The 22128-nt window shown below is 21.9% G+C and overlaps 9 protein-coding genes across 9 annotated transcripts; 2 read left to right on the plus strand and 7 right to left on the minus strand.

The window, feature by feature from the left end:
• Positions 1-1681: 1681 nt before the first annotated feature.
• Positions 1682-3028, minus strand: SRAE_X000249500 (Hypothetical protein; the record flags this gene model as incomplete). The annotated part of the gene is made up of 2 exons (XM_024645779.1): positions 1682-2917; positions 2963-3028. 2 exons carry the CDS (start codon positions 3026-3028, stop codon positions 1682-1684), a joined length of 1302 nt encoding a protein of 433 aa, XP_024500028.1.
• Positions 3029-3879: 851 nt separating this feature from the next.
• Positions 3880-6661, minus strand: SRAE_X000249600 (Chloride channel-c; the record flags this gene model as incomplete). Its single annotated transcript, XM_024645780.1, has 3 exons — positions 3880-4038; positions 4086-6446; positions 6629-6661. 3 exons carry the CDS (start codon positions 6659-6661, stop codon positions 3880-3882), a joined length of 2553 nt encoding a protein of 850 aa, XP_024500029.1.
• An 835-nt stretch (positions 6662-7496) lies between these two features.
• SRAE_X000249700 (V-type proton ATPase 21 kDa proteolipid subunit) lies at positions 7497-8377 on the plus strand (the record flags this gene model as incomplete). Its single annotated transcript, XM_024645781.1, has 5 exons — positions 7497-7504; positions 7598-7668; positions 7736-7868; positions 7917-8310; positions 8348-8377. 5 exons carry the CDS (start codon positions 7497-7499, stop codon positions 8375-8377), a joined length of 636 nt encoding a protein of 211 aa, XP_024500030.1.
• A 370-nt stretch (positions 8378-8747) lies between these two features.
• On the minus strand, positions 8748-9890 carry SRAE_X000249800 (Calcium uniporter protein, mitochondrial; the record flags this gene model as incomplete). Its single annotated transcript, XM_024645782.1, has 3 exons — positions 8748-8966; positions 9012-9800; positions 9861-9890. The coding sequence occupies 3 exons, from the start codon at positions 9888-9890 to the stop codon at positions 8748-8750; spliced, it is 1038 nt and encodes a 345-aa protein (XP_024500031.1).
• Positions 9891-10105: 215 nt separating this feature from the next.
• SRAE_X000249900 (Calcium uptake protein 1, mitochondrial) lies at positions 10106-12064 on the minus strand (the record flags this gene model as incomplete). The annotated part of the gene is given in 8 exon segments (XM_024645783.1): positions 10106-10255; positions 10333-11082; positions 11124-11279; positions 11339-11478; positions 11560-11639; positions 11689-12000; positions 12042-12047; positions 12060-12064. The coding sequence occupies 8 exon segments, from the start codon at positions 12062-12064 to the stop codon at positions 10106-10108; spliced, it is 1599 nt and encodes a 532-aa protein (XP_024500032.1).
• Positions 12065-15153: 3089 nt separating this feature from the next.
• SRAE_X000250000 (Fatty acid desaturase, type 1 domain and Fatty acid desaturase, type 1, core family-containing protein) lies at positions 15154-16212 on the plus strand (the record flags this gene model as incomplete). The annotated part of the gene is made up of 2 exons (XM_024645784.1): positions 15154-15510; positions 15559-16212. The coding sequence occupies 2 exons, from the start codon at positions 15154-15156 to the stop codon at positions 16210-16212; spliced, it is 1011 nt and encodes a 336-aa protein (XP_024500033.1).
• Positions 16213-17751: 1539 nt separating this feature from the next.
• On the minus strand, positions 17752-18759 carry SRAE_X000250100 (General substrate transporter family and Major facilitator superfamily domain, general substrate transporter-containing protein; the record flags this gene model as incomplete). Its single annotated transcript, XM_024645786.1, has 4 exons — positions 17752-18131; positions 18197-18227; positions 18271-18596; positions 18645-18759. 4 exons carry the CDS (start codon positions 18757-18759, stop codon positions 17752-17754), a joined length of 852 nt encoding a protein of 283 aa, XP_024500034.1.
• Positions 18760-18790: 31 nt separating this feature from the next.
• Positions 18791-19173, minus strand: SRAE_X000250200 (General substrate transporter family and Major facilitator superfamily domain, general substrate transporter-containing protein; the record flags this gene model as incomplete). Its single annotated transcript, XM_024645787.1, has 3 exons — positions 18791-18816; positions 18873-19089; positions 19132-19173. 3 exons carry the CDS (start codon positions 19171-19173, stop codon positions 18791-18793), a joined length of 285 nt encoding a protein of 94 aa, XP_024500035.1.
• A 591-nt stretch (positions 19174-19764) lies between these two features.
• Positions 19765-20642, minus strand: SRAE_X000250300 (Hypothetical protein; the record flags this gene model as incomplete). The annotated part of the gene is made up of 3 exons (XM_024645788.1): positions 19765-20186; positions 20234-20451; positions 20503-20642. The coding sequence occupies 3 exons, from the start codon at positions 20640-20642 to the stop codon at positions 19765-19767; spliced, it is 780 nt and encodes a 259-aa protein (XP_024500036.1).
• Positions 20643-22128: the final 1486 nt, after the last annotated feature.

Consider the following 22128-nt stretch of genomic DNA (forward strand, 5'->3'; position numbering starts at 1 on the left):
CTTTTTTTTTATTATATCAAATTTAAAAACTGTCTATTGTCTTTTTTTCAAATTATAGCTAAGTATAAAAATAAAACTAAAATTCTTTTGTATCATCAAAATAAATAAAAATTTATTTGCAAATGATATAATAGTGTATAGAAATTTTTTTTTAACTTTAACATATTGAAAATAGTAGATATTTATCTATCTTTGTTTTGAAAATTTTTCTTGTCTAATAATTAAGTCATAATATAAATGTCAAAAATTATTAAAATTTTGGTAATCATCAATTGTTTAAATAATTTATTTAATTTTATCCTTACAAATATGTATAATGATGAATTTTAAATTATATCTTTAATATTAATTTATAATTTATTAAAAAAATTTATTTGATATCATAAATGTAATATTTTTTATTTATAAATAATTAAAATATCTTTAAAACAGTCGAAGTATTTAAGTAAAGTTATTTACTTTCATATCAAAAACATAAATAAATAATTTTTTAAAAGAATAAATTAATATTATTTTCTTTATTTGGCAAAATTTGAAATATTTTTAATTTAAAATATCACTTTATTAAAAATTTAATTACATATTTAAAATAAGAAATTTAAAATAAACAATTTTATATAGTATTGTTTTATGTATTACTTTAAAATAAGATATATTTTATAAATAAATAGTACAATAACAAACATTTAAAAAAATTTATTTGATAATATGTAAAATTGTTGTTACTAAAAGAAAATAAAAAAATTAATACTGTTTGTAAATAAACTTTATTATTTAAAAGAAAATTGCATTAGAATATTTCCAATAAAAAAGAATTTATTTTGTATCAAAAGATGTGAAAGTAAATTCAATTAACATTATGTTTTTACATTGAAATCAGCTGTTTGTATTATATAACAATTAATAATCTTAATTTATTATCAGGTTAAGCTTTTTTTATTCATTATAAAAATTTTTTTCTATCTTTTTATCGTGGATTATTAATAAATTATTAAAAAAAAACCTCAAGTTATATAAAAAGTATATTTTATGTATTTAGTTATAACTGTTATAAGTTTTTAATTTATATTATTTTTTTATATAATATATAATTGTTATAAAAAAATATATTTTTTATATTATAAGATTGAAAAAAAAGAAAGTTTTTTAAATTTTATTTGAATAATATTTTATTTAATTGTAAATAATTATTTAACTTATGATAATATTGTTGAAAAAACAAATTTATTCAAAATAAGAAAAAATAAATTTTAACAAAATATATTGAAAATATTTTTAATATAAATATTTACTAAGAAAACAAGTCAAACAAGTTTCATTTTTTTAAACTTTTTTTTTTTTCAAACAGTTTAGGTGTTGACAGTTTTAAATATTTTTAAGGTATACTTAAGAAATTTTTTTTTACATCATGCGTTATAAAAGTAAAAATATATTCTTAAGTGTTTAAGTATACAATTATTTCAAAACAATATTAAGTCAAGATAATTAAAGTTTTGGAGAAAAAAAATATAAATTTATTTTATTGATATTTATAAAAAAAATAATGTATTTGCAATTTAATTTTTTTACACAAAATTCAAATATTTGTTAAAATTATATGAGAATTTCTGTAGCATAAATAAAAGAAATTTCTTCATAATTTAAAGATATATATATATATATATATTTATTTATTTGCTACTCAGCGTCTGCAGCATTGAGTATTATCAGCACATGGGAAATAATTTTGTGGACATGAGCACGATGAAGTTACTGTTTGTATACAAGCAATAACTATAGCTGCAATAGCATTTTCTTGACCACATTGATCTTGACAAACATCATTACATTTTGGAGCACATTGTGATTGAACTTGTGGTTGTGTATTTTGAATGCATGATGGAATACATGTATTAATACAAATAGAAGTACATTCATATGAAATTGGAGCGGGTGTAGTAGTAGTAGTTGTTGTTGTTGTTATATGTTGTCCACCTTGTGATTCACATTGTAGTAAGCAAATAGTGATACAAGTTGCAGGATTTTGTTTATTATAACATTGATTCTGGCAACCAGATTGGCAATTGTTTGTTGGTGCTTGTGTAGTAGCTTTTGGAAGTGTAATAACATAAGCATTAATAGCATTACATGTATTTTCACAAGAAGATTGACAATATTTATTAGAATTATCCTGACTTGTACAACTATTAATACAAGCACTTTGACATTTACATTGATTATTACATTGAGACTGGCATGTATTACTATTTGATGAAGAACATTGATTTTGGCAAGATGATTGACAATTTGAAACTTGTACTTGAATTTGATTTTGATTTTGACTACTTAAACATGCATTATGACATGCTGGAATACATGAATCTACAGTAGCTATATTATTTGTAGTACATCCTGTCTGACATTTTGTTTCACAGGCACATACACTTAAACATTGTTGATTACATTGTTTATTTGTACCACAAGTATTTTGGCAATTATTTTCACATGAAACTTTTTGAATAGAAATCAAAAATAAATTATTTTGAGGTGATGGTGTTGTTGTGGTAGTTGTTGTGGTAGTTGTTCTTGTTCCTGATCCTCCTCCTAATGGAATAGAAAATTTAATACATGTAATTTGACATGTATTAGAACATGCAGAAGCACAAGCATTTTTATTTGAAACAGAAGGACTTGATACACATGTTTCATGACATGTATTTTGACAATTATTCATACATTGTTGTATTGGATTAATAATAATATTTTGAGTATTACAATTACAAGAACTTTGAGGTGTCGTTGTTGCAGGTTGTGTTTGGCAACCACATGAAACTTGAACATTTGACGTATAGCCATTTTGAGTTGCTTGAGAACATGAACAAGTTGGTTGTTGTTGTTGCATACAACTACATTGACGCTTACTACGATTTTCAGAAGCCTAAAATTAAATTTTTATATATAAATTTTTACTAATAAATCTTACTTGAACTATTGACAAAATATATAAGAATATAATTACCAAAATTTTGAATGATTTTAATGAAAACATGATAAAATAAGAAGATTATAATTATGCTAACGATAAACTAACAATCGTCTTATATATTTCCTTGAGAAAATTAAAAAGGAGGTACAAAAGATATACTGAATCTAAAAAATATTTGAAAAAATAAACAAACCCAGGTTTTTCCTGTTTTTAATGTTTCATTGGAAAGTCCTCCATATAATATGAGATGACTATTATTAATTTTCATTGGGTAATGTGGGGGTATTTCACCGAAAATAGGTGTGGATTATAATTTTTTTATTGTGTTTTGATAAGTGGTGCAATTTTAATCTCGCTTCTTACAATTAAAATAATGAATAGGTCTCAAATTTTCAATAATACTTTAGAACTTGTTTGTTTAAGTTCTTTTTATATGTGAATTGAAATTAAGATCTATACAAAGGGCGATTATAGCAGTTGTTTCTCTTTGATTAACTACCATCCAAATGATATAATTTCAATACAAATCAACATTATGTTATTATATGTCTGGATTTAAGTATAATAAAATAACAAAAATTTTGAAGAATGGAAAAAAAAGACTACATGTTAAAACTTATTTTTTTGTTTAGCCTTTGTCATATCATGTAACCGAAGATTGTTTTCGATTGTCTTGTCTTATCATACAACTATTTTTTAGATTCATCTTTATAAACTAAACAACTTTAATTACTTAAAAAGTTGATTTTACATGTCTGTTTATTATTATATGTCCAGATGACAAGTTGATATATTTATACAATTAGGAAATCAACATAATAGAAATTCAAATGGTATATTTATTTGTCTTTGTTAACAAATTTACTACAAATAATGATAAGTTAATATGTGATACTTAACATTTATGACTGTATTTATGCAGTTTTCAATTTCATAAAATGCAAAATATCCTTTTTAGTAATAATACCCAATATTTTTCCATTTCTAGTTACAAGAACTTGACGTAATCCAAGTTTGCGAAACATGTCAATTACAGTTTCCATTGGGGTAGAACTAGTAACAGTCATTGGAGCCTGTAACGTAATAATATTAATAAATTAAAAAATTTTTATAAACATACAAGATCCATAATTTTGCGAAGCTTAAATAAAGCCGGCTCTCCACTGTTTTGTTCAAATTCTATATTTGCATTTGAAAAAATGACAATTGAATTTGTTACGATATATGGCATACTTTTTCTAGCTTCATGAAGTGCTACTTGTAAATCTCTTCGTGTTACAAAACCAACAAGATACAAATTTTCTTCATTGACAACAACAGGAAAACCATTAAAATCAGTTTCTCTTAATAAATTTTCTATATCACCAACTGTCATAGTATCTTGAGGAATTACTCTTAATGAATTCATTTCAGAACCTGGTTTCATTACTTGTGAAGCTATTGTTGAATAAGGATATTCACCTTTGTTATCTAAGAAAGGATAACCATTTAATTCAATATGTGCATCATATATACCAGTACGATATATTGCATCACCAACCCATTTGGCAAACATAACAGCAATCATAGTTGGGACAACAAATTCTAAACTTCCAGTTAATTCAAACATTATTACAACTAATGAAACTGTCATTCTTGTTACACCACCTAAAACAGATGCAGCTCCAACCATTGCATATAAACCGGGCATAACACAATCTTTACCTATTTGACAAGAAAAAAAACTATTTGGACCATTATATTTTTGAAGTTTTGATGCTATTGATTCCATAGATATTCCAAGTAATCTTCCAGCAATTGCTCCCATAGCCATTGATGGAACAAATAAACCTGATGGAACTTTAACACCAAAAGTAAAAATTGTAAACAATAGTTTTGCTATTAATGCAAAAATTAATTGCCAAAAAGCTGTTTGAAGACCTGAACCAAAATCTCCAGTATGATAATTATCATCGATTTTATCAGTACTAAATGTTTGATTATTATAATCACACAAATCTTGCATATAATCTTCAGGTCCACATCTATCGAAAAGTTGTTTAATTAATGATGAAGCACTTTTTTTTGTGTATGGGTTAAAATAAGAAATAGAAGCTGTTAGTGCACTAATAATTAGTACTTCATTTATTGGATTTCTACCAAGTCTTGAATTTGTTTTTCTCATAGCACATACTTTAATATTAGCCCAAATAAACAAACTCCCAAGTACTCCACCAAAAATACCTAAACTTGCAAATGGTATTAATTCAAAAAAGTTCCATTTCATTGAATAGTCAACATGGAATAATGATGTCTGGTCACTACCAAAAGGATTAACAATTCTAAGAATAATACCAGCGATTAATGCACAAAAGAAAGATCTCCACATTGTTTTAAGTGGAAAGTAATATGATGCTTCTTCTAAACTAAAAAGAACACCACCAATAGGAGCACCAAAAGCAACAGAAACACCAGCCGCTGCAGATGCACTTAAAATTTCTCTTTTCTTAGCTTCATTCAATCCGTATTTTGGAAACAAATAACTAAAAATATTTCCAATACAACATGCTAAATGAACCATTGGTCCCTCTTTACCCAATGATAAACCTGCTGCTGAAGCTAATATTAAACCAACTGATTTTATAATAAATGTCCATTTTCCTAGGTAACCACGAATAACAAATCCTGATAATATACATTTAATTTCTGGTATACCAGAACCACAAGCATATGGAGCAAAAACTTTTACAAGACAAACTGTTAACCCAGCTAACAAAACTGCCCACGAAACATAAAAAAAAAAGTCAAAAATATAATAAAGAAAATTTTTTTCATAATTATGCATCATTTCAGGCCATGTTGTCCATGCACTACAATCTGAATCCTTAAAAAGACTGTCATTTGATGACCAACAACAATGTTCACGATCTAACCAAAATCTATCAGCACATATACCTTCTTTTAAATCATTCATCCATCTTGCACCAATATCAATTATTCCAGCTGTAGCACCAGCAGCTAATCCAACCATTAATACACATAACCATCCACTTCCAGCGTCCCATAAATTTTTTATTACCCCTAAGGGAAATTCCCTTTTTTTATTAATTAATAATTTATGTCTGAGACGATCTCTAGCTAAATCTTTTTGCCAATCAATTGTATGAAAATCTCCGTATTTTGTAAATATTGGTGGTACTGCCTCGACTGCACTTTCATCATCATCAATATTATTTGTAACATTATATAAAACTGATCCACTATTTGCTACATTTCTTTTAACAGGATTATTTGTATTTTCTGTACCATTAGTCATTACTCCGTTTTTATTTTGGGTATTTTGGTCACCGCTATTAAATATATCTCTACCATCTTCACTTATAAAAAAAGAATCTATATTTCTTGATGTTGTCAATTCGTTATTATCCATTTTTTTGTTATTATCAGCATCTAAATATGTTTCAATATCACCTAATAATAAATGTGTACTTTCGTCTTCCTTCTAAGATAAATAAAATTTAGATTGAAAAAATAAAATTAATTAGAAATAAAAGTCAAAAAGCTTTTAAAATATAAAAATATAGCGATATATATATATAAAAAAAGAATAGCTTTAAATGTTTTAAAATTATTTATATAATATACTTTATAATATAATAAAAAAAAAAAGTAAAAAACACTCACATCATCTATTATATCATAACGTTTTCTCGACATTCAAACTGTGGTAAAATTTTAACAAAATACCTTACAGCAAACTTTCTTTTTTTTTTGAAATTCTTAAATTAAAAAATTTTATATAATTGTATATAAAAATTTAGATTAATATTGTATCCGGAGCAATAATAATAATAATATTATAGGTTGTAGATAATAACAATATTAATATCTATTTTATGTTTTATTTTTTAAATATTTTCAATCAATTTTAAAATAAGATAAAACATTTATATAGAATATACAAAACAATACATCATAATACAAACACAATATTTGTAACTATGGCATATAAGTATATTTTTCTGTTAATCTTTTTTGCTATTTTAAAAAATAAGTTATTTTAGCATGGTAAAAAAATATTTTAACAATAGCTAAAAAAAAAGTTTATCAAATTATTATTTTATTTTATTTAAAAAGTGTACTTATAAAAAAGTATAAATATAATTTATGGTGACTCTATTCCATTTAATGCTGCGTCATTGTTAGTGTTTTTTATTTTATAATAACTTTAAACCAATAATTGTTTTTTTTAAAATAAATATTTTTTTATTCGTAGAAATTTATTGCAATATTTTATGTAACTACCACTTTAATTTTTTTTTAAATGTTATTCACAATCAGTTTAAAATGTTAGACATTACTCCAAATATATTGTGTTATATATGGAGAAAATGTATAAAAGTGTGTAAACAGGACCAACATTAAAAGAGCGAAAACCATCGAATAGTCAAGGGTAATGTACTAGTATTAAAAACTTTACGACCAAGAATATATTAAATTTAACGTATGAAGTTATTGTAAACCAATTTATATTGAATAAATATTTAACATAATGATAAGGTATTGTAATTATATATAAAATTATATTTACAATACTTTTTTATATTTGTATTACATATTATTGTTTAAATAATTTTTTAAAGTATATTTTAGAATGGCTGGAGCAATTGCAGCAACTGCTGGTGTTCTTTCAGGCATAACAACATTTCTTATTCTTGCTACAGGTAAGTATTATTTTAATTTATAAATTAAAAAAAATTTTTAATTTTATTATATTAAATTAAATTATAGGCCTTTTTTACATGCTTACTGGACAAGGATCCAGATTTGATTTTGCATGGTTCCTTGAATCAACATCACCACATATGTGGGCAGGTTTAGGTATTGGGTCATCATTATCACTTTCAGTCATTGGAGCAGGATGGTTAATTTTATTTTTTATTGATTAATATAATCAATTATTTTTTTATAGGGGTATATTTACAACAGGATCTTCCATACTTGGTGGTGGTGTAAAAACACCAAGAATACGTACTAAAAATTTAGTTTCCATTATTTTTTGTGAAGCTGTAGCTATTTTTGGAATCATTATGGCTTTTGTTTTTGTTGGTAAACTTCATCCATTTGATCCAAAAATTGCAACACATGAAGTTTATGCAAAAAATCTTCTTGCTGGATATCTTATTTTTGGAGGTGGTTTGACTGTTGGTTTCTCAAATCTTGTATGTGGCATTGCTGTTGGTATTGTTGGATCAGGTGCCGCACTTGCTGATGCTGCTAATCCTGCTCTTTTTGTAAAAATTCTTATTATTGAAATTTTTGCTTCTGCTATTGGACTTTTTGGTATGATTATTGGAATCGTTCAAGTAAGTTTTTCTTCAACATAATTTTAATGTTTTTTAGACCAACAAAGCTCAAATGGGAAATAGTTAATTGTAAAAAATTACAAGTTACATAAAAAATATAAAACAATTTTTACATTCGATTATAATATTTAAATTCAAAATATTCCACAAATGAAATTTTTTTTAACATGAAAAGAAATAATATAATTTTATTAATATTAATCTTTCAATAGTCATGTATATTGTAATTTGTGTTAGTGCTAAAATTTATTTGCTCTTAGAAATTATATTAATATACTTTTTTGTTATATCATCGACGCAAAAGGCAAATAAAATAATTGTGATTTAATTTTTGTTATTATTATTTGTGATTTTATAAAAAAAAAAGTTAAAAATATTTATATATTTTTTAATATAATTAAAAATTTATAAAATAATATAAATGATATTAATAAAATTTATTTTTTAAATTTATCAAATACATTATTATTAATATTAAGACGCTGAAATGGTAACTGTTGGTTTAAAGGATCTCTTAATCTTTCCAAATCATAATTTATCTTTTTTTCAAGTTCTTTTAAAAAATTATATTTATTATAATCAAAATTATATTTTTTTGCTAATTTGTGAAATTTTTTATAAAAAATTCTTCCATGTAGAGTATCATATTCGAAAGGCTAAATTATAAAATCATTAATTGATCTTTTATTTTAATCACTAACCTGACGTGTGGTAAGATAATATGCACATGATCCTAAAACTGTTGAAAAGGTTGCAAAATAAGTAACTGGCTCCATAATATCCCAGGAATATTCCCACCATGTAAGTCTAGCAAAAATACCTGTTTGTAATCCTAAAAGCATAAATCCACCCCATATAACCCGTTCACTATGTTTATCACATTCTTCTTCAATATACTTTTTAATTATTTCTAACGGTTTTAATTGAATTGTTACATCTTCTAGTTGTTTAAGTAACTGTTTTTCTCTTAAAATTTTAAAATCTTCCAAATTTAATGAAGCATGAAGTGATGCTATTAAAAGTTTCATATCATCTAATGTTTTAACTTTTTCACTTGTCTTTAATGAATAACCATTTTTTATATTTTCATTATTTGGTATTACAACTGTATAAACAAAATCATTAATACGAAGATTAAATTGATCAAATAATAATAAATGTTCTATACTTGTTGAATTTGCGATTCTCGTACCATCTATGCTGTATGCGGCAACAAAATCTATACCTTTATCTTCTGAAGACAATGAATTACAAAGTGTTCCTACATTATCACTAATTGGTCGTAATATAAATTGGCATAATTCTTTGCGTGAAGGTAAAGGAACTGTAACAATAGGTAAACCTTTTTCAAAACGCATATTTATTTGACTATTTTTTTGTGGTGTTTTAATTGGAATAGTTTGAGTAGAAAATAAACAACATTTTTTAATTGATATTTTACCAACTGTAAAAATTTTTTTTTGTGAAAACATTTGAATTAAAGCATTTATCTGAAAATAAAATTTACAAAAATAATAATTTATGATAAATTTTTTTATATAATATATTACTATTATATGTATAATTAATGTATATAACATTAGTTATAAATTTTATAAATAAAACGATATTTGATAAACTACTAGCAATTGTTAAATAAAAAGCAATGACAATAATTGTTAAAAATAAATAATTAAAGGTTATAAACCCATTTTTAAAAAGATAAAATATTTAAAATATTATATTAATTTAAATAATATAATAAATAATTTAAGTATTAACTAATAATTAATTAATAATGACATTGGGAAAATGACTAAAATTGAACAAAATCCCATTGTTGTTTAAGGCAAGTATATAATGCGTCAAAAAGACGAAATAAACCTGTATCTCTCGGTGATTCCAATCCTCTTTTTATTCTTTCTTTCATTACAGAGATAAACTCTTTATGTGATAGACAACCATCCTATAAATAAAAAAAAAATATTAGATGTTGTAATTTTATTTTAGATAGTTAAAAATAAAATTTTTTTACAGACTTACATTATCTTCATCAAATAATGTTATTATAATATCAACAACATTATCTGTCAAATCAACATTTGCTACTTTCTTAGCTACTTTTTTAATCATTTTTTTATTTAATGATGCTCCAGCTAATTTATAATATTCAAGAGATAAATCAACTTCATCAATATAATATAAAAAATGAAAAAATGATACTACTTCATCCCATGAGACACCTACTTTATCAGGTTTATTTTTATATGCTTTTCTAACTCTTTTTAACATTCTTTTTTTTCTTTTTTCACTAAGACATGCATGAATAAGTAAAAGTTCTGAAAAACTTATTTCAGAAATTACACCTTTATCTTCTTTATAACTTTCTGGATCACGTCTCTCAAATTCAATTTTTAATATATCTCTATGTAATTGAGCTTGAAATTTTAAAAATTTTTCAATTGATAATTTTCCTTTTCCATCTTTTCCAAAAAAATATAAAGTTAATGCTGAATTAACTCGTTTTTTTGCATTATGAGCTATACTACCACTTCTTTGAATACCTTGACCAACCATAGTTTGTGACAAAACAAGTTCTTGAACTTCAAAAAATTCTTCTTCATCCAACTCACCATCCCCATTAAGATCAAATATTTTAAATGCCAAAAGAAAATCTTGTGGTGGTGTTGAAATAAGTGTTAATAGAAATAAATAATCATGATAGTTAATTAAACCATGTTCACCTAATTTATAAAATATACTTTTCTTATCAGAAAATTCATGTTTATATTTCTATAATTAATTGATATATAATATATTTTTATTTGACTTACATCCGCATGGTAAATTTGATATTTATCAAGGCCTAAATTTTTTGGCTGCATAACACCAGGAGTTATTGATCTAACAAAATCTTCCGGAGTCATATAGATATCTGAAAAACGGGAGGCTAATGGTGTCATTGAAACTTGACTATCATCACCGGCAATCTAAAATTTTTTTTTTAATAAAAAATATTAATTATTATATAATAAAATGAAATACTAACTTTTAATGTTGCAAAATAACGAAATATTTTTTCTGGTGTTGAATATGCTCTTAATCTATTTTCATACTCAATTATTCTTCTTTCTCTAAAACCAATTTTTTTCTTTTTTCTAACTGGTTCATTATTTATTGAATCGTCTTCTAAAAATTATAAATATATTTATTTAAAATAAAATTTTAATCATAATAAATAATTTTGTTAATAAAGAAAAAAAAATATACCTTTCATTTCATCTACCACTTCTTGCTCTAGTGAATAAGCAGTTTTAAATGGAAGGTTTATATAATTACGGTTAAACAGACTAAAACATGTCAATTAAAAATAATATTTACATGAAATAAAAGTTGTACCTCTTAATTGTAACACTTCCTAATAATATACTTATACATATTAGTATATTTTTCCATTTTGACAATGAATTAGATATGATATCATTTGATAAATTGAATTGTAAATTATTGAATGGTTTATTATTACATTTTACATTCAAATCATGCTTAATTAACAAGTTTGAACATTCAATTTGATTATTAAACTTTTGATTTGGTATTTCTTTACCTATAGTATTGCAATATAAACGATTTTGAATTAAATTCTTATAAATAAATATATTTTGTTTATTACGTAATGTTATGTGAAATACTTTAGATTGCATAACACGTCTAGAAAAAAAATATGTAAGTAAAACTGAAAATCAACTTGCATATATCTTAAATTTTACAACATTATAGTAATAGGCGTTAAATAATAAAAGGGAACACTATTCACTTTTGTTCAAAAAAATTCGTCGCATGACAATTAAATGAAAAATATAATAACTTAAAATATGATTAAATTTTTAAAAAGCAAAAACAATATTTAATTAAATTTTACTATAAATTTGTGAAAAAAAAAGAATATTTAAAAGATATTTTATCAAGACGTTTGAAAATAGATTGCCCAGAAAATAATTAACTTAGAAAAACAAAAACATTTTATACTATGTCTATAACATCACGAGTTTTTAAAAATATACATATATTTTTTTTAAAAATATTTCTGTTTTTTTTGCATAATAAATATAAAAAAAAAGCCTCATTAAAGTTTGTACAAGTTTATTATGCTTCATTTTAAAAGCATTAGTAAACTTTGAATTACAACTTTATACTTAAAAATATATTCTTTTTAACACAACTAACCTTAAAATATTTATTATTATTAAAATTTAACAAACTATATTGTTGTGCCTTATAATTAACTTTTATATTATTGAAAATATTAAAGTTAAAATGAAAAATGTCATATACTTTATTATTTTTCATATTTTTCTTATTCCATCATTAAAACTGTTTTCAAGTAGTATCTTTATTTTTAACTGGTTAAAATAACTATATTATTTAATACAACTAATTAATTTAATAAAATTATAATAAATTACTACAACAAAAAAAAAAACAAAATTTTAAGAAGAAATACCTAAGAAAGTAATATAAACGAAATTGCAAATTTTTTTTCTCAAAATGGTGCTAGTAAATTTTTAATCAAGTTTTATGATGAATAACGGAAATTAGTATATTCCGTTTATAAAAATATTTTCATCTTATAAATAAAAAATTTATTTTAAAGATATAGTTTTAAAAGAATTTAGTACAATATAATTGATATATATACATATAAATTTATTGATTATTTGTATTGATGGCAAATACTTATTTCTTATTTAAAAAAATATTGAGTTAATTTATATTTCTTAAAATATGGATAATTTAATAAAAAATTTAATAAGCTTTATCAGTTTATTTGATATAATATTATTTAATCAAAATTAATAACATTATTTATTATTATTACTGTAACAAAATGTTGCAATTAATTTTATTAATCTTCTATTGTCAGATGATTATTTATTATGTAATAAAAAAATTATATAATCATCACAAATATTTTAACTGAAATTTTTCCATATCAACAAAACATATCATAAAAAATTTAATAAAATTAATCATATAATATTTTTTTTTTGATTTTGCAATAAATCACCACTTCCGCTACAGATACACTTTATTTTTCACAAAAAATTTGTTAATATTTTTTTTTTCAATATCATATATTAAAATGATATTAAAAATTTTTTCATCTCATATTAATCTCCAATTTTGATTAAATTTTCGTAAACTTTTTTAATTAACTGAAAAATAATACAGGTCGATTGTTTACCTTGTTTTATAAAATTATTTTGTTTCTAAATATAGAATCATTTCAAATAACTTATTAAAAATTTTCTTGATAAACAAACTTAAAATTTTTAATTTATATGTAAATAAAGAATTTTAAATGATAGATAATATTTTTCACATAAATAGGTGCTAATTATAAAATTAAACTAAAAATTATGATTAAATATTATTGCATTCCATAGTTTACAAATTGTTTAAAAAAAGTTGATTTTTCAAGAAAAATAATAATGTTAAAATAGTATTGATAATAAAATTTTTATTATTTATATAGTTGATGAAAAAAAATTTCAAAGATATTTATATTTAATTTTTCATACATAAACTTTACTGTATTTACAAACTTTACTAAATATAATAATTAAACAATAAAAAAAATATTATTTTTGTAATTTTGACAATTTCTATGCGATTACCTGTAAAATTACAAAGAATGGTAAATTTACTTTAGTTTGATCACATTATCTACTCTTCGATGTAATATAATATGTGGTAGTAATAAAAAGAGTTAAAAACATAACTAAGTCAACTATTATTTAATCTTTAAAAAAAACAAGTTAAAATATAAATAATTATTAAAGTATAAATATATTATTTACATAAAATTTTTAAAATTCCTATCAATAATTCATTGAAAGTTGTAACAAATAAAAGAAATTTAATGTTTTTAAAATAAATAAAATTAATAAAAGGTAAAATCAAATTACTTAATACTTCTCTATAAAATAAAATTTATGAGTAAAAAGAAAAATAATTATTTTAAAAATTATTAAATTTTCTTATAAATAAAAGTTTTAAATTTATTTTAAAAAATTACATAAAAAAAAATATTTAAAATTATTTTAGAATAAAGTGTAGTACTTAATAAATATATCTTAACTTCATAAACAAAATGTTATACACTACAAAAATTATAGATCATCATTTGATCAATTTTGCAAATAATTTAATTTATGATTCATAAAATAAGAAGATTTTTTTTATTTATTAATATTTAAATTATTATATAAGTGAAAAAAATATTATATTCAAGATAAATTTTATTGTACATAACTATATATTTTTAACGATTTAAAATGTAAAAAAAGTGTAGTCGAGCATCATATTGTTATGATAGTCTTGTTATAGTAATGTTTGTATGTTCATTAATAATACAATATATCTTTATCACTTTTTTCATATCATACTTTTGAATAAAGTTGTAGTTGTAGCAGGTTGTTTGACCCTAAATAATGTTTTTGTAGCTAAAGTCGATCTTCTGTTACATTCTCAGGTTATATATAATTGATTTTTACGTTAAGTAAAGTTTTGTACTATGATCACGCCATGTTCTAATCATACCACCATAAAATGGGCATTGCAACAAAATAGTAGTACGGAAAATTTAAATAGAGTTAAAAGTATCTCCTCCTACTATAATTACCTCAATAAAAGTTTAAATATATATATATATATAATAAACTATTTTTTAAATAAAATTCAAATTATAATATTATTTAATTTTTAAATAATTATTAACTTTAAAAAAAAAATATTTTAATATATTATATTTCTAGTAAATAATTTTTTATATTTATAGGTTTTTATTATTAATTATTAAATATGACAACAATTACTAAAACTGTTGAAGTTAATAAAATAATTAAAGAACAATATCTGTCAGCAGATGTTGAAGAGGTACAAAAATTAAATGAAGAAGCTAAATTAAAAACATTTAAATCTCGAATTGTATGGAGAAATGTTTTTTTATTTGGATTATTACATGCTGCAGCTTTATTAGGTGCATATCATTTACTATTTTGTGTTAAATGGTATACAGTTATTTGGACATTTACATGTTGGATACTTTCTGGATTAGGTATTACTGCTGGAGCTCATAGACTTTGGTCACATAGATGTTATAAAGCTAAACTTCCTCTTAGAATATGTTTAATGTTTTTTAACTCAATGGCAATTCAAGTAAATATTTATATTTATAAATTTATTATTAATAATTATTTTTTTTAGAATGATATTATTGAATGGTCTCGTGATCATAGATGTCATCACAAATGGACTGATACTGATGCTGATCCACATAATATTAACAGAGGATTCTTCTTCTCACATATGGGATGGTTATTAGAAAAAAAACATCCAAAAGTTAAAGAAATGGGTACTAAATTAGATCTTACTGATCTTTTTAATGATCCAGTCTGTGCATTCCAAAGAAAATATTATTTCCCATTAGTCATATTTAGTTGTTTTGTTTTCCCAACATGGGTAGCTGTTGCTGGATGGGGTGAATCAGCTTTTTATGCATTTTATACAGCTGGAGTTTTTAGATATGTTTTTACATTACATGCAACATGGCTCATTAATTCTGCTGCACATACCTTTGGTTACAAACCATATGATGCTTCAATTTCACCAGTAGAATCAGTTTGGACAGATGTCTTAGCTATTGGTGAAGGTGGTCATAATTTTCATCATACATTTCCACAAGATTATAGAGCATCTGAATATGGATATGAACTTAATATCACAAAATTATTTATTGATTTTATGCAAATGATTGGACAAGCTTATGATTGTAAAACAGTTACAGAAGAAGTCATTGTTCGTCAATCTGCCAACAAAGGTGAATGCCCAAGACTTAACGCATCAAAAAAAAATAATTAAAATGGGTCCTTACATTATTTAAACAATAATTTTATAGTAATCATTAAAAATGTTGCATACATTTAATTTCTCCAAAGCAATATTGTAATAAATAAGCTTTATAATTAAATATTTCATATAATATACAACAAAGACTGGTTTTTAATATATTTTATCTATCATAAAAATGTGTCAATTTTTTTTATACAAAACGTTTAATTTATTAAAAGAAAAATGACGCTTTAAATGCATCAAAAATTTTAAAAATAAATAAATCTAATTATTTTGCCATAAATATTCTTCCATTAAAACAAATAAAATTTATATTTAAAATTACATTAGAAATAAAAATAATAAATTTAACCTTTATATAAATAATTTATTTATTTAAATTAAATAAATAATAAAAATTTAAATATTATTATAAATAAATAAATAAAACAATTACTCCTAATTTTAAAATTAACAACTTTTGTAATATTTTCTGTACATTTACAAATTTTATCATAGTTAAAAATTTTACAAAAATAGGGTCATTCTAAAAACAATGTACATTTGATAAAAGATGACAAATGTCTTTTTATGGAAAATTTTTATTTGTCGACAAATTTAAAAATTAGTGATATTAATAGTCTTCCATATTTTTTTTATATCATCCATAAAAAGATATCCATAAAAACATTTTTATTTGTAACAATAAATATTTTTAAGAAAACTTTTTTTCTAAAAATAATTGGATAAAATCAAATAAAAATTATAAAATTTTTACAAAAATTAAATCATCAACTTATTGTTTTTTTATTGTCTCTACTTTAGTTTTTTTATTATTTTTATAAAATTTATTTTATATAAAGAGTGAAATTTATAAATAAAAACTGATCTTTATTTTTGTAATAATTAATGTATGAATATAGTAAATTTCTAATTAATTTATCATTTCTAAAATTTTGATCAAATTTAAAATTATCAAGAAATTGATAAATAATATGTACTAAAAATTTTTAATATTAGTATATTACATTTTTTACTAAACAATTTATAATATAAAATTTTTTTAATTATTTGGGTTACATACGCAGTTGTAATCTTCTATTTTATAATGTATTTAATTATTATTGTTAGAAATAAATGACAATATACAATTCTATAAAACTTTTAAATATCATTTTACAAAGAATTGTTAAATTAGTATATATGTGCAAAGGTATAATTTAAAATTAAATTTTTATAAATGCTTATTTTTTTTAATAACCACTAAAACATCACTATTTAATTATAATTTATTATAAAACAAAAGAGTTAATGACATTCAAATTTTTTTTGTTCTAATAATTTTTTTATTTTTTCAATATTAATATTATTTGAACTGACATTGAATAATTTCTAATGAGATTAATGTAAATTTGTTATAATAAGTGTTCTGATTGTGGTTTATAGAAAATGTTATTTATATTAGAAAAAAAAAACAATATTTATATAAAGTCAACTCAACAAAACATTTAGTTTTACAATCGCATTTACACGTATAATGTATTTTTTTTTTGTTTATAAATATGGCAATTATATTTTTAACATCTCAATAACTTCACTTATTGACTTATTTTTTGTTTCTGGTAAATATTTATAAATCCATATTAATACTCCAGAGGCAGGAAGAACAAACAAAACAAAAATTGTATGAGATCCAATTAAATTGTATAATGGCAAAGTTATAAATGTTAATACTAAAGCTGCTAAATGATTGGCAGATAAGCAAAATGTTTGAGCTAATAATCTATGTGATATTGGTATTAATTCTGCTTCAATAAACCAAGCTATAGGACCTGTTGCAAATGAATACGATATTCCATGCAAAAATATGGCAAAAACACAACCATATTTAAAATAATCAATATCTGAATAAATACGAATTTGATCAAACATCCAAAATAAAAATAAAGCTAAAATATTAATTCCTGATATTATAATAAATAACATTTTTCTTGAAAATTTTTCAACAGCATACTGACCACAAAATGTTGCGACAACACTAACACCTAACATTATTGTAGAAAATAATTTTGCTAATTCTTCACTTACATTACTTCTTATTAAAAAATCTGTTGAATAATATATTATAGGCCATATTGAACATGTTATTTGTAATGAAAATAATCCAAGTATTAATCCTTTTCTTAAATGATCTATTGTAAAAAGTTCTTTAAAATGATTAAAGGATAATTTTTGACTTTCTTTTGATGAATTGCTTTCAAGAAATTGTAACTGTTCTGTTTTGTCAATTGTTCCATGATAAAATGAAATAGAAAGTAATGCTTTATCTTCATCTTTCTTTATTGAATATAAAAAACTTGGTGTTTCATGGAGAAAAAGTAAGAAAAGTATTACTATTGTTGAAGGAATAAATGCTAAAGTAATTAATATGAATAAATTACTTCCAAAAATAAATGGCATACCAGCAAATGCCCCAATTGCATTTGTTAGAACAAATGAAAGTTCTGAATAAAAAGATAGTCTACCACGTAGATTTACTGGAGCAATTTCTTGTAAAAATAATATTAATGATGACATTCCAATTCCTGCTGCTAAAGCTGATAAAATTCTACCAATGATAAGGAGTATAATTAACTTTAAATATATGGATACACCCATAAATACAACGGAAATTGATGTTAAAAAATTACCAAATATTAAACTTTTTTTTCTTCCAAAAATATCTGAAATAGGTATCGATATACATGTTCCTAAGGTAAAACCAATAAACCAAACATTTAATATTCCTGACCATAACCAATAATAATTATTAAGAGACATTTTAATATCTTGTTTGTCTAAACTTTCATTTAAAAATTGTTTAAATTCATTCATGGCTGTATTGACATATGCATTACTATAGCCCATCTATCAAAATTAAAATATTAGTAATAAAAAAAAAAGACTTACTTGAAAAATAGAACATGTTGAAATGATAAGTCCAATAATCATTAATTTTACAGTGTTTTTAAAAGTCATTTTAATATGATAAATCAAATTACTTTCTATTAAGTCAAAATTGATTTATGCTTGAATTAAAATGTTTAAATTATAACTAAAATAAAACATGTACGACCTTTTACCAATAAAACAAAAAATACTATCATCTTTCAAAGTTATATTAAATTAATTTTATTTAAAATAAAAATTTATTACATAATGTTTTATTTTAAAATAAAAAAAAACTTTTAATTCTTGATATTTAAAAATTTTATTTCTATTATTTTGAAAAAAAAAAAAATTTTTTTATATGTTATTTTATTAATTTATTTAATAAACATATAATGCATTATTTAATCATATTATGAATGTTACTTTCATGATATCAAAATTATATTTTAATAAATTTTTTATTAATTTAATTGGTTAAAATAAAGAAAAAAAAATTATTTTTACATAATTAAAATATTAATTTGCTATTTTTCCAATGGTTAAGTACACTTTAATTTATAAATTGTATTTATATAACCCAGATTTTTGAGCATGATTTTGAGATCAAACTAGTTATATACCTGTTATTGTATAATATATTAAAAAAAAGAATTAAACATTGCAATTTTCAACTTTAGTGCTCTCATTTTTGTCACCTTCATTACATCCTAATATTTCAATATTGTTTGAAAATCTTGTGATTTTTTTTACACTTTTCTTTATATTCATACAATTATCAGTAGTAGTCTTTTCATAATCTTTATTAAACACTTTTCCGACAAAACTATCATCGTCTGATGTTATGTGTTTTGGAGACAAGGGTGGTAGTGAAATTTCGGCTTCACTTATCCTTCTTGTTTCTATTACTACAACACTTGTATTAAAACGAGTTTTTTTACTATCAACTCTACGACAATAATTTTCTTGATACTCATAAATTGAATCTGCAATAGAATCTGAAATTGAAGATCTTTTGTTTAAATCTTTTTTAACATTTGATAATTTGATTCCCCACATTTTTTCTGGCATTTTACCTTAAAAATAAAAAATTATTTTTTTTTATTAAAAACAATAATAATACCTCTAGTTTCTTTTGGTCCACAATAACAGGCACAAAATAATAAACTACATAAAGCAATAGGAATCATTGCTATTGATAAAGGAATTACAAATAATTCAACATGAAATAAACTAACACATGCTCTTCTTTCAATTGTTGATTCTCTTTTATTGCGACTAATTGTTCTATTATTCTTTTTAAAATCAGTAGTATTTTCTTTTAATGTTCTTTCTGATTGACTAAAAAAAATTTAAATGACATTTGAAAGAAAATAAAGGTAATTAACTTACTTATGAATTTTTTTTCCATCTGAGTAACATCCTCCATGGCAAGATTTACATTCTGTTGCGGAAGGTGGTGTTGGTGCACATCTTCCGTATGTTGTAAAATACAAAATAAGAATATTTAAAAATATAATATTATAATACATTATTAATAATATTGTAGTATCTATAAATTAATTAAATATAATTTATGATTTTTTTTTTTAATTTTTATATTTTAAGAAGATTAAACATTTATATACATATATATATATAATTAGAAAAATTTAAATGGTTTATAAATTCATATTATCTAATAGAGGAAGTAAAAATGTTGTAAATAATAATTATACATAGATGATACAACATTTATCGGTAATTTATAAAATTTAATAAAGATTTTTTCTTGCGCAAAGCCATTGCTATTAATTGCCGGATGATAAGGAAGGGGGCGGTAGTTGATTTGTTTAGAACAATAAAATGTCAAATAGACACGGCCATAGGTGTTACTCCAGCAACAATACTATTTAAGAAGAAATATCAATCATGATAATAGGTTGATGACGTTGTTACAACGTTGAGAAAACTTACAACTAAGTATTAATTTATATAATGATATTGAAAATGTAACGAAAATGATCAAAAAACTATATATTATACGAACATGAATAATTTATACTAGAAAAATAATAATTAATTATTTCAAACAACTAAAAAATATATTTTTTATTATTATAAACAATTAGAAATATACCTTCTAATTATTAGTGATAATCTACTAATAAAACAAACTATTTAAAATAATTTTAAAAAACAGCAAATGACAATAATAAAATTTTACTATGTACTTATAATATATGATATAAAAAGTACTAATAAACTTTGATAAATAAAAATTACTTAATGAATTTAATTTTTTAATCTAAGTTGATAAGTGAAAATTTTTTGAACTTTATTTCGGGCAAAGGGTAAATTAAATATTTAATGTATTTAACATCAAGAATCACTAGTTGAAGAAATGTAAAAAAAAAATTAAATTAAATTCCGGTAATTAATTTTATAATATACACATGAATAGAAAAATTTAAAAAATAATATTTCCTCATTATTATAATAATAATTCTAAAAAAAAAATATTAATAAAATAAATTTTCGTAGCTTACCATTGTTACATAATATTACAATGTTAATTAATTAAGTTAATTAAAAATGTTTAAATTTTTTACTTATAAGAAGGTTGTCTATCTATATAATATTATTAATTCTAAGAAATTTAAGAGATTACCTAATTTTATTAAAAGTCAATAAGATTATATAGCTAGATCCGGTTTATTGAACAGATAATTAAAATATCGTTACCCTTAGGGAATGTTAATTAAGCAATTAATAAGGCTAATTTTTCACGTTTATATTATTGGTAACTAAAACTACTATATTTTGTAGTACGATAATATATAAAAAAAAAGTTTTACTCATTTAAATAATTACAAAGAACATTCAAAAATGTATAGTAAATGTTTAAAAAAATAAATTACAATGTAAAAATAATACAAAATAAAAACTATTTGAAAATTATATATTTAATTAATAATATTAAATGAAAAATTTTAAAGTGTAAACGTTTTGACAACAAGTTCTAATTTTTCTTATTGT

The sequence above is a fragment of the Strongyloides ratti genome, scaffold srae_chrx_scaffold0000008, assembly GCF_001040885.1.
Source record: "Strongyloides ratti genome assembly S_ratti_ED321, scaffold srae_chrx_scaffold0000008".
Classification (NCBI taxonomy): Eukaryota; Metazoa; Nematoda; class Chromadorea; order Rhabditida; family Strongyloididae; genus Strongyloides; species Strongyloides ratti.